The sequence below is a fragment of the Ips typographus genome, linkage group LG2 (genome assembly GCF_016097725.1).
Source record: "Ips typographus isolate SLU linkage group LG2, UJ_Ityp_2.0, whole genome shotgun sequence".
In the NCBI taxonomy this organism is placed as follows: domain Eukaryota; kingdom Metazoa; phylum Arthropoda; class Insecta; order Coleoptera; family Curculionidae; genus Ips; species Ips typographus.
Genome location: NC_138423.1, coordinates 19,047,513 through 19,060,572, shown reverse-complemented (window position 1 = coordinate 19,060,572; position 13,060 = coordinate 19,047,513). Strand labels below are relative to the sequence as shown.

Below are 13,060 nucleotides of genomic sequence, written 5' to 3'. Positions count from 1 at the left end.
CTTTGTTGACCTTTTTCAACTAATTACGTTAAGCATTTAGTTTTTCTGTGTAAGCCAGTCGTTTCTGACTTTCAAAAGTGTTTTCTTTTGATCTACAAAGTGAATTGATTAAAGTTAGTGAATTTTTCTTTGCAAGCTCAATAATAACTATTTATGTTCGCTTCTTTCAATTAATGTTACATGAAAACTGCAATAAAATGCCGAAATAAAACAATTTAAACATGGTAAACTTCTTTTCAGTCTGCTGCACATGTAGAGTCCCAAACCGCTTTCAAATATGAGAATCGAGCCGCTAAAAGAAGAGTTCTCGTTATTCGCTTCCTTTCGGTTGCTTACTCAACTGTTTGTAGACTGTGCAAATATACTGAGATTCAGGCACAAACGGAGCTAATTTAATTGGCTCCGGATGAATTCTCATTAAAACTTTCAGGAAACAACCGAAGGAAACGTTCCCCAACCCCGTCAAATTTTGATGCTCATATTTATCCCGGACTTAATTTTCCAGATCCCGGTTTAGTTCGATCCGAAATTCGTCGTTGATTATTTTAATTACCGTAATTTTGCCTGAAAGAAATCCAATAAGCCAAGTCCCTCTCTTTAGAGTGGTCGGATTTGTTTCTTCATAGGATTTGCATCTTAAATTGAATTACGAGGAATTGTGGATGCGAGACAGACGTTAAAGAAAAGGTCGGTTTGAGTCAGGACCCTTTTAAATTTAAACAGAAGATCAACTAAATCTGATTGGATGCAAACTCTTACTATACTACATGGAAGAGCAAACTGCTTTAGTTTGGTTAAAGTACATAATTTGTCGCCGCTCTAGTGCAGTAAAGTGCACTTTAGAAGTTACTAATTAAGATTATTACAGCAGGAACTTGTTCTAATTTTATGGGAGTTTTAGGAATTACTACTTATTGATTTCGCGTTTTAACGTTAATCTCTGAAGTTATAGAAATACAGCCTTACAAATATTTCATAAATAAATAATAAGTTTATTTCAAAATCATGTTTACATGTTACATGAAACACGAAACGAAATACCATCACAAAAAATATATGGTCTTAAATATATAAATTACAAAAATCTTTTAAGCTTTAAGTTGCCTTTTAAATATTTTTAGAGCACTTATTGATTTCAGTTCCTGAGGTAGAGCATTAAACAACTTCAGACACATGTATTTAGGATCTTTTTCTGTTATTGTAAGCCTATGAGTGGGGGTACATTACTTCTAATGATCGCGTTTCATATCTTCTTTGAGATCTGATCTCAAACCGATCCCTATTTTTAATAAAGAACAGCAGACATTCATATGGTATATAAATTGCGTAGACAGTCATTATTCCTAATCTCTTAAATTCACCTCTACAACTTTCTAAACTCCCATTTTTCCTAACAACTCTCACTGCTCGTTTTTGTACCACAAAAACACTGTGTGTCAAGGCATGCCTTCCCTAAAAAAATTATCCCATATTTTAGTACTGACTTAAAATTTGCCAAGTATGCGACTCTAAGGGTTTTCCCCTCCATGTACCTGCCAAAGACCCACAGACCATAACAGATTGAATTTAATTTTTTAACTGTATAATTTATGTTACCTAGTCCAAATACTCATTGATATTGTTACGATTTTCCCGTGGGTTCACACAAAGTCAATTTAACTCAACAATTAATAAATTTATTTACACTTCAAAACACTCCATACAATAATTAACTCAGCTACTAAAAACACTACTACAATTCCACAATTATTCCACTATTTAAACTTTACCGCGTTCCCAAATTCACTACTACACTACTACTCCGTCGTCGACACCGCTTCTTTTATATTCGCAAACCACGTTCTAGAATGACCGCAAAACGCTTTGCGATTTGCCTCGAATATCAAAGATGCTTCCAGGTGTTGCTTCCTAACTGTGGCCTACTTTAACACGCGCCCGGCCAGATATTGCGGCGCTTCGATTCCATTCCGAATCGAGTGCTCGTTCAGAAGTAGTAGTAGTAGGCCCAAACCGTAACAATATACATATACTCCTAGAAATTTGACATTATCAGATACGGTTATAGTTGTGTTATCCATTTCGATTATTTCTGGTTTGATTGTCGTGGATTGTTTGTGCTGAAGACTATAGCATTGGTTTTTTCCTTGTTTACAACAAGCCTGTTTTTATAAAACCACACTGTGACTCACTCAAAAAAGATCTTTGATTTCAAGACTGCGTCTTCAAGGTTTTTGCTTCCTGTAATTATATTTGTATCATCTGCTATAAAGGGGGAAGGTTGACGATAAACTCGAAACAGGGTCAAATAAACGTGTGGGCGGTGCAGTAGTGAAATACCGATATCCAGATTTAGATGGCTCCTGGAAATTTAAAGGGAAAATCTCAATAACGCCAACAACGTCGTCTGCTGCTGAATTACTCGCGGTAATGGAATCGATTATAAGCTGGGTATTTTGTTTTTTTTTACAGTTTGCTGTAACTCGTTAATCGATCTACAAAAATAACCGAATTTGTTTATTACTAATTAATTGTTTAATTTCATTCAGTTTAGTAGAGATATTTTAAAATAAGAAATACCCTTACACCCCTCTCAATTCTTTGAAACGTCACATCATCGTTTCCGTCCTGTCAAGATAACAGTTATTGTTGAAGTATTATTACTCGAGGGGATGTAATCTTGTAATTAACTCGACACGACTTGTCTTCTTCCTTTTCAGAGAAAACGCCGTCGGAAGCCGTATTTAGAGGAAGTGAGTTTTTATCGTACGATCTTAGTCAAACGGGGGGCGAACCTATTGTCAGCACCCAGGACAGCATCGTTTTGTATTTTAAGACCAGACAACCTAACGGCCTGCTTTTTTACACTGGTAGGTATTAGTTCTTATAATTGTATATTAAGCTTAAATTAAGTCAGTTAGACAGACAAACAAGTGTCACATGACCAACTGTAAAAGTACGTCACTTGTCAGTTTGATCCATCTTTCTTAAAAGCTTCATTAAGTTTTTGATACTCCTTTTCCCAGTTGGCATTCGTACATACAGATGCAGATTTTAACTTTCCATGCTTTAATTAACATAAAATTAATGTTTTGCTACACTAGCTAAATTGCAAATGCGCTACTGTAATCCAGCAAAATCAGTATTAGTTTGTTTGTGGTTTATGAATAATTTTTTAATTTAACTTCATTTCCAATCCCAATTTCGCAACGGAAATCTTCGTATCTTCCGGACATAACTTTCTCGCTCTTGACTCGGTTGATGTCATCCACGAGTGCGATAACGGGAAAAAATTGAATTTGTGCAAAAAGTAGAAAACTCATTACAAACTGAATTGATTTTCTTTCCGTGATAATAAACTGAAAATTTAATTTATGAATAAAACGCGTTTATTTGTTACACATAATGGCGCACTAAAGTAAAATGTGTCAAATAAGATATGACGTAATTTGATAGGTCTGGGATAAGGATGAAGTGACATATGCACTGGAGATGCTGAAGAACGGAAAAGCTGCAGGTCCGGACCAACTGCCAGTGGAGATTCTTAAGCTGATAGAGGAAGACCGGATTCATATTTTGGTAGAATTAATCAATACCATATATACAGTGTGACCCATTTAGAATGGAAACACCCCTATAAAATTTTAGGTTATTACCCGATTTCAATGATTTTTTTTTTGAAATAATTAGGAATGAAATGTCTATTATGGGAGAAAATTTTAAATATTTATTTCAGTTTTCAGGTCATATTACGAGACTTTTTCTTGATAGAAAATGGAGAATTTTTATTAGCGATTTTTTTATTGAAAAAATTACTACGCCACTGGATCTATAGTGCTTTCAAATAGCTGTGACCAAATTTTTTTTTTTTTTTTTTTTTTGATTTTTTTTTAATTTTTTTTTTTTTGATTTTTTTTTTTTAGTAATTAATCAATTAATAAGTAATAATAAACAAGTAAATAGTAACACCATTTCTATGGCAACAGTTGATGCAGGGTGTTCTTTTGTGACCGTTAGCTTAGAGGATTTTTGAATTTTAATTTGTCATAACTTTGTTATTAATGAATGGATTTTCATGAAATTTTGGTCACAGCTATTTGAAAGCACTATAGATCCAGTGGCGTAGTAATTTTTTCAATAAAAAAATCGCTAATAAAAATTCTCCATTTTCTATCAAGAAAAAGTATCGTAATATGACCTGAAAACTGAAATAAATATTTAAAATTTTCTCCCGTAATAGACATTTCATTCCTAATTATTTCAAAAAAAAAATCATTGAAATCGGTTAATAACCTAAAATTTTATAGGGGTGTTTCCATTCTAAATGGGTCACACTGTAGAACAGGAATAATACCAAATGACTGGTTGCTATCAACTTTTATAACTCGTCCAAAAAAGGAAAATGTCAAGCAGTGCTCTGACTACCGTACCATTAGCTTGATGGCTCACATATTGAAAGTCCTGCTGAAGGTGGTCCATGGTAGAGTATTCAGGAAAATAGACATAGAGACATCGGCGATACACAATTTGGATTCCGTAAAGGCCTAGGAACAAGGGAAGCGCTAGTTTCACTCAATGTCCTGTCACAAAGATGCCTAGATATAAATCAAGACATATATACATGCTTTATAGACTACAATAAAGCTTTCGATAAAGTGAGGCATGACTTGCTCATAGAAACATTAATAAAGAGAAGAATAGATCTCAGAGACATAAGAATAATATCAAACTTATACTATGGTCAAAAAGCAGTAGTACGAATAGAAGACATGACATCAGAAGAAATAGAAATACAGAGAGGTGTTTGTCAAGGGTGTATACTATCACCAATCCTCTTTAATCTGTACTCGGAGGACATAATAAATAGGGCACTTGATGATCAGAACATAGGCATTAAGATCAACGGCATGACAATAAATAATCTGAGGTATGCTGACGATACAGTTATTCTGGCTGGAACATACGAAGATCTGCAGACGCTAATTAATAGAATGGTCACGGTAAGCGAAGAATATGGACTATCACTGAACATAAACAAAACAAAATATATGTTGATGGCAAAAACAACTCAAGACATTCGTAGGATATACGTAAACAATCAACCTATTGAGAGAGTAAGAGAATACAAATACCTGGGCACGACCATTAATGAAAACAACGACAGCTCACAAGAAATACGAATCAGAATCGAACAGGCCAGAAGCACATTTATAAAAATAAAAAGGCTTTTCTGCTGTCGGGATCTGAACCTGGAACTGAAGATACGACTAATGAGATGCTATGTGCTGTCCGTACTATATGGGATGGAAGCCTGGACGCTGAAGGTAACCGAAGTGAGGAGACTGGAAGCGTTTGAGATGTGGGTATACCGAAAAATACTGAGGATTTCATGGGTGGACAGAATAACCAACGTGGAAGTGATGAGACGTATGAATAAGGAGAGAGAAGTTATTACGACAATTAAGGCCAGAAAATTGCAATATATGGGACATGTTATGAGGGGGGAAAAGTATCGAATGTTGCAACTTATTATGCAAGGAAAAATCGAAGGAAAGAGGTCTGTGGGGAGAAGACGTAATTCATGGCTGAAGAACCTTAGAGAATGGTTTGGTTGCAATATCAACGAACTATTTAGAGCTGCGGTCTCAAAAATAAGAATCGCCCTGATGATTGCCAACCTTCGAAACGGAGACGGCACCTGAAGAAGAAGATAGGTCTTGAAAAGATGGACAATGATTGTCTTTTGTCTGTCTCTGTCTCTTCTTAGTAATAGATTTTCTATAGGAAATTTGAATATTTTAACCTACTTGTGTATGTAATTTTAATGGTTTGCAGCAAAAATTTGAAGAAAATTTAAATTTTCAGGTGAAGGAAGTGACTATCTGAACGTGGCCATCAAAGAAGGCTGCCTCAGTTTGACAATGGGCCTAGCCAATGGGAAACAAGAAATGCAAATCAAACCTAACAAAGTGCGTTTCGACGATAACCAATGGCATAAAGTGAGCGTCCATAGGAAAATTCAAGAGGTAAATATGGGTAATTTTAAATTACAGAACACCCTGTAGCGATACGAAAAGGTTGTGTCCAAAATTGCAAAGAATTGAACACCAGATTAGTGTGTATTATGTTATTTAATTTAACAACTATTAGAGGTTTCTGACATTACAAAATCAGAAATTAAACTTAGTTTTATGATGACTGGTTGAGGGCGCCAGTTACACATAACCTTAGTTATATTAAAACTTTCTTATGCCAACATTTAGCAGATATCTTAGTTAAATCTTCCATATTTTTTGAACCAAAAACACTAAAACTGTATTTTGCTCTATTTGCAATTACAATAATTGTCTCAGAAATTAAATTGATGTGAAAAATATTTAGAATATTTACCGCCCTCTAGTATGGAAACTATCAACCTTTCATTAAGGCGTGTTTCGTGGAAGACAAATATTTTGACAACTACTGTTCACTCTATTATTTTTGTACAACAATATCGGATCACCCTGTATACAGTGTGGTAGCACAGTTGGAACATACATTCAAAATTATACATAAAAATGATGGAGCATGTCTTTGAAACTTTATTGTAATTAACATGAGTGTCAGTGTGCCAAAACGGATGTGACGTCATTCAACAGTAGATCACGTGACCATGTTACCAGGAGTCTTAATTGAAACTTTGTTACCAAGTATTGAATGATGTCACATGGATTCCACCAAAATGACACATTCCACGTACAAAGTTTATTTTTTTTTTGTCTAGAGCCTAGAAGGGTATCAAGATATTGACAGTTAAAGATAACAATGAATACAGCTTACAAAATAGTTATAACTTCTGACCTAACTAACTTTGCACTTAAGTTTTGATAATCTGTAGCAACAATTTTTGTAATCTTGTAACCGGTTGTTGGTTTTCCTACACTTTACTGTAATTTTTTTCTTAATTTATCGTGAAGCGTAAGATTTAATTTATGGCTAATCCCGTTTTCCGTTTTCCAGATTTCGGCGATAACCAGTTTCTGTCGGGTAAGTGATTAACAACGTCCGCTTTAATTATATTTATCCGCGTTTCCAACTCGACAAAATTTATGATGTCGCGGACCGTGTTGCTAAACAACGAAGGTGAAACGTTTCTTTTGTGCCGCAGGTTAATCGCCAGAGGGCGCCTCTAACTTAATCCCGCTTCCACTTCGCTAAGCCTTACCGATAAATCACACGGGAGAAGACTTTGATCGGGCATGTAAATGACTCGAAAACGAAATGAGACGACTAACTTTCAGTTTTTTTTTTGCGTTTTTATTTTAGAGAAAGATTGATGACGTATGAATAATCTCGTTGAAATGTCGAATGTATTGTCGGAGATAGAGAAAGATAAAACTGTTGATTTTTTCCAACTTGATTACTCTCATTAATTAGCTTCAGCCGACTCATCAATTACTGTCAATGTTGCCAAGTCAAAATATTTGATGACGGTAGAATAATCAGTCAAAAAACGGTAGATAACAATAGATCAAAACAATTTCATTCATGTTATATTATTATATAGGGTGTCTTTTAATAATTGTCAAAAATTTTAATCATTGATTCTTGCTATAAATAATATAAAAACCGTAATTCAAAAATACATTTGATACATTTGTTTTTTTTTTATTAATAATTGTTAGATCACGTTGTTTTAAAGGATAATTTAGCTAAACCGTCACGTGACCATTGTCAAAATCAAAAATCTCAAAAACACTCTTTATATCGAAAACTGCAAGAAAACCTTTTTCTTTTTTCTAAGACCCGATTTTTGCAACTTTAGAGCATAGTTTGACAGTTTTGACGTTAGTGGCAGTTGTCACCTGATTGTAGAACACAATTTAGCTAGACGGTCACGTGACAATTGTCAAAACAACTGTTATAATTCTCAAAATACGTTTTATATCAAATACTACAAGAAAACGTTTCTAAATCCAATTTAACTAGACGGTCACGTGAAAATTGTCAAAATAACTCTTATAAATCTCAAAAACACGTTTTATATCAAATACTACAAGAAAACGTTTCTAAATCCTGACTTTTGCAACTTTAGAGCATAGTTTGACAGTTTTGACGTTAGTGACAGTTGTCCCGTGATTGTAGAACCCTATTTTGCTAGATGGTCACGTGACAATGGTCAGAACAACTGCCATAGTTCTCAGAAACATGTTTTATATCAAATACTGCAAGAAAACGTATCTAAACCCTGATTTTTGCAACTTTAGAGCATAGTTTGACAGTTTTGACGTTAGTGGCAGTTGTCACGTGATTGTAGAACACTATTTAGCTAGACGGTCACGTGACAATTGTCAAAATAACTGTCATAGTTCTCAGAAAGACGTTTTATATCAAATGCTGTAAGAAAACGTTCCTAAACCCTGATTTTTGCAATTTTGGAGCATAGTTTGACAGTTTTGATGTCAGTGGTAGTTGTCACGTGATTGTAGAATACTATTTAGCTAGACGGTCACGTGACAATTGTTAAAATAAGTGTTATAAATCTCAAAAACACATTTTATATCAACTACTACAATAAAAGTTTCTAAACCCTGATTTTTGTAACTTTAGAGCATATATAATTTGACAGTTTTGACGCTAGTGACAGTTGTCACGTGATTGTAGAACACTGTTTAGCTAGACGGTCACGTGACAATTGTCAAAATAACTGTCATAATTCTCAAAAAATCGCCTTGTTTTGAAAACTCTGTTAAAATGTAATTCTTGCAAATTCTAGTCAAATGTTGACATTAGTGACAGACATCACGTGGTTTTAGAGGATAATTTGGAATAAGAAAATGACTGTTTTAAGCTCATTTTTAATAAACTAAAAATGTTAATAAAAAGTTTTACAGCCAACATAATGTAACAATGACAATGTAATTAAAAAGAGTAGATTATAGGTATATAAAAAAAACAGGAGAACGGTAAAAGCACCACAAAAACGGTAGATATACCGTTTTAAGGGTAGACCTGGCAACATTGACTACTGTCTTTATTAACGAAAAAACTTGCGGTGAAAATGGTTTATGAAATTCAGACTTGACTGGTGAAAATTACCTGTTTCCCAATTATTCGCTACATTTTGAACGTCATATTGGCTCTCGGAAATAAATCTCTAAGTCGTCGAGTTGTTCTTTGGTTAAACAGGCCGGAAAGTCTCAAGTTTTACCTTCTTTATCGAGACAAGTGTCCTTTCAGTGTCGGATAAGAATCAAACTGTCTTGAATTTGATGTAGGTGCGCTGAAAAAGCCAATGACTAAAAAATCTGGATAACTTTCATTTAGTTGCTCTGTTATTTCTAGGCAAATGGTTTAAAAAATGGCGAAAATGGTTTTCATCGTAATGGATAAAAAAAATGATACAAATTTTTTAAATTAAAAAATTCTGTATTCCATACGTATACAAAGAAATGTTTTACAGGTTTATCTAAGATGCCACGTCCCACTGTTGTTATCTTGTAAACGCTGAGAATTCAACGGTCAATTAAATAACGACATGGCTGTTGTCTTTGCAGTTTTTTAATATTCTGTTACAGTCATCATTGACAATAATTCACAACTTTATTCCTTGTTGATAAAACAGTCCATTTCCAATATCCGATATGCGGATGATACCGTGATACTGGCAGATCATGCACATGATCTCTAAAATGTACTAAATCTCGTCAATGTAGAAAGCCAAAGACTAGATTAGTTTCTTTTAAATCATAATTTTGAACTTGATGATTTACGATATAATTTTTAGTCGTCTTATTTCACTACTTCGAAGGAAACTCATTTAAAATTTGTACTAAAATACGTTAGCAAAGAGAACGGTAAAAATAAAGGTAATACTAATTTACTAGATGCTCAAGAAAATGTATCTTAACTAAACTTAATTTAAAAGAAGTAGAAAAAAATGTACTAAAACAAAATAATTTTTGTTCCATTTTTGCTTTTTCGGTTAGGTTAATGTTGTTGTTTACAGGTTAGGTTGTTGTGTTGTTTATTTTTTCAGTAATTGGAAAGAAAAAAAATAATGACACCAAAACATCCAACTAGCCTAAAAAGAGAAAATGGCTCCAAAATACTGGTTAAATTAGCGTTTTTGGTTATGTTGTAGGTTTTGGCGATATTTTTTTAAGTAATTAAAAAGAATAATAAAAAATAGCATCAAAATACTTATTATTTTTGGCGCCATTTTGTTAAGTTTGTTGTGTTGGTAGTCAGATTATGAGTTTTAGCTCCATTTTATGTAATTGAAAAAAGAAAAACAATTGTTCAAAAGTTAGTTTTGCTGCTTCGAATCAAATCAATTTAAAATTTGTATTACCGTACCATTTACCACTTACTAACTCACGTGAGTTGTCCGTCGCTCGCGTTTAGAGTAACCAAATGGAACTGAAAATTAAACGATTCGCAAAAACCTTGATTTAATCTTCTCATGGTCATAATTCCCTCGAATATGAAAAAGAAGAGTCCTTGCAGTTACCTATCTTAATCTCATACAGACAAAAAAAAGCTCGGTAGAGTCTCGAGGCAATCCTATTACACCAATTAAGGAGCCCGATCTTTTTATACGGTATTTAGAGAAGAAAAAGAGCTTTCAAGCGCTTTGATACGACTCTTCGTTAAAAGTTCTTTGGCCGCAAAAGAGCGATTTTTAAGTCGCTCTAATTTTGCGTATTTAGTTTTGGCCACAATCCAAGCTTTATGTGTATGTTAATAAAGCTGATTACTTTCTCTACATGCATTTATGTGTCATTTGCAGCTTTCTGCGGTCGTGGATGGTGTGTATGCGGACCATTCCCATATTGCCGGCAAATTTACCATCCTGTCTTCGAGTCGTGTCTATGTTGGTGGCAGCATTAACACTAGAGCTCTCCCGGGGGCTCGAGTACACAATAACTTCGTGGGGTGTATGAGAAAAGTAAGTGATTTCTTTTGCTTTCAGTTTTGTACATGTGCAAGAAATTAATTGCCTTACGTTTCTCTTCATTAATAACGGTAAAAGTTTCAAGCAAGAATTAATACATCAAAAATAAGTAATAAATAATGATGATGATTCTAACCAATTTTGACTCGTACAGAGCATATAATTCAGTAGAACAACTTTACTGGTTTTACTTTAGACAGATGATACAAAACCAAATACTGAAATTCACACAAATTAGGATGACGTTACTTATATTTTTATTTTCATTCTCATTGTGGAACACTGAACATATTTTAGAGGCATATTTATTATGTCGAACATTGCTACATAAACTGGTTATTTGTCTGAATGTTCGAAAATAACGCGAATAGTGCGATAAGCCAAGCTGCACGAGGCCCCGGTTCCGATTTATGTCGTAGCACATAAATAAGCGTCAAACAAGGAATTTGCAATATTGGCACAAGTGACGTCGCGACGCCTCTTCAAATATACCAAACATTAGAATCGGTCTGGCTGGTGAGCTTTTCATGGTAATGGAAAACGTCCGAGCGCGGAATCTCAATAGTAAAACCGTCGGTTTATTCCAGAGGGTAAGGTTAACATAATTAAATTTGTCTCGCCTGGATTTCGTCTGGAATTCGGTTCCAGAAAATCAAATGTGCCCCGAATAATGAGATAAAGAATAGAAAATGCTCGTATTATACTCGACTTTCTTGTCTGGCGAACAGAGTATGAATTGTTGAAGAGGCAACAAAAAGATAAGAATTATTGTTAATTAACTGTCTACCATTATTCTGTCTGGATAACTTGCCCCTTTAAGTTGGTGTTTTCTAAGTAAGATGGGAAAACATACAGGGTGACTTATTTAACGATCGGAAAGTCTAAAACTGGAAATATTACACGTGATTTGATGCTGATCTTTTTACTTGAAGTTTTATGCGTTAGTTGCAGGCTTGTTGAAACTTTTTGAGTGTTTTGGACAAATCCAAGATGCTTCTTTCAAGTAAACATACTAAATTGATAAATCTGTTAGTTAAGAAAACTTTTTTCTTTTTTCAAAGACCTGATTTTTGCAACTTTAGAGCATAGTTTGACAGTTTTGACGTTGTCGCGTGATTGTAGAACACTATTTAGCTAGACGGTCACGTGACAATTGTCAAAATAACTGTTATAAATCTCAAAAACACGTTTTATATCAAATACTACAAGAAAACGTTTCTAAGGCCTGACTTTTGCAACTTTAGAGCACAGTTTTGACGTTAGTGACAGTTGTCACGTGATTGTAGAACACTATTTAGCTAGACGGTCACGTGACAAATGTCAAAATAACTGTCATAAATCTCAAAAACACGTTTTTTTATCAAATACTGCAAGAAAACGTTCCTAAAACCTGATTTTTGCAACTTTAGAGCATAGTTTGACAGTTTTGACGTTAGTGACAGTTGTCACGTGATTGTGGAACACTATTTAGCTAGACGGTCACCTGACAATTGTCAAAACAACTGTCATTAATCTCAGAAACACGTTTTATATCAAATACTGCAAGAAAACGTTTCCAAACCCTGATTTTTGCAACTTTAGAGCATAGTTTGACATTTTTTTACCAGTTTTTACCATTATTCTGTCTGGATAACTTGCCTGTTTAGGTTGATATTTTCTAAGTAATATGGGAAAACATACAGGGTGACTTATTTAACGCTCGGAAAGTCTAAAACTGGAAATATTACACGTGATTTGATGCTGATCTTTTTACATGAAGTTTTATGCGTTAGGTGCAGGCTTGTTGAAACTTTTTGAGTGTTTTGGACAAATTCAAAATGCTTCTTTCAAGTAAACATACTAAATTGAAAAATCTGTTAGTTAGTTAAGGTTTTTAGTGTATTGTATTTGTACTGGATAGTCAAAACTGTGCGGGGTACAATATTTGGAATACTATCCAACATAGAGAAGAGATCTAAAATATTTTTACGATTCCAATGTTGCGACATTTACATGAAATCTCAAATTAGTGACCACAACTGCTAAGTTAGTCTCGACTTTTTTGTTTCTGAAAAGACTCTCTCTAAACTTTGTCGTTTTTGAGATATTTGCCATTAAACATTGAAATTCTCAATATGGAAAGCTGTA

General features: G+C 34.1%; 1 protein-coding gene across 4 annotated transcripts in view; it reads left to right on the top strand.

The window, feature by feature from the left end:
• Nrx-1 (Neurexin 1) overlaps window positions 1-13,060 on the top strand; it is a 98,262-nt gene that overhangs the window by 42,521 nt on the left and 42,681 nt on the right. For all 4 annotated transcript variants that reach the window (XM_081973294.1, XM_081973292.1, XM_081973293.1 and 1 more), the window contains 4 exons: window positions 2,718-2,867; window positions 5,863-6,023; window positions 6,997-7,023; window positions 10,769-10,927. In XM_081973294.1, the coding sequence (XP_081829420.1) occupies window positions 2,718-2,867; window positions 5,863-6,023; window positions 6,997-7,023; window positions 10,769-10,927 (497 nt within the window). The remainder of the gene's footprint in view (window positions 1-2,717; window positions 2,868-5,862; window positions 6,024-6,996; window positions 7,024-10,768; window positions 10,928-13,060) is intronic.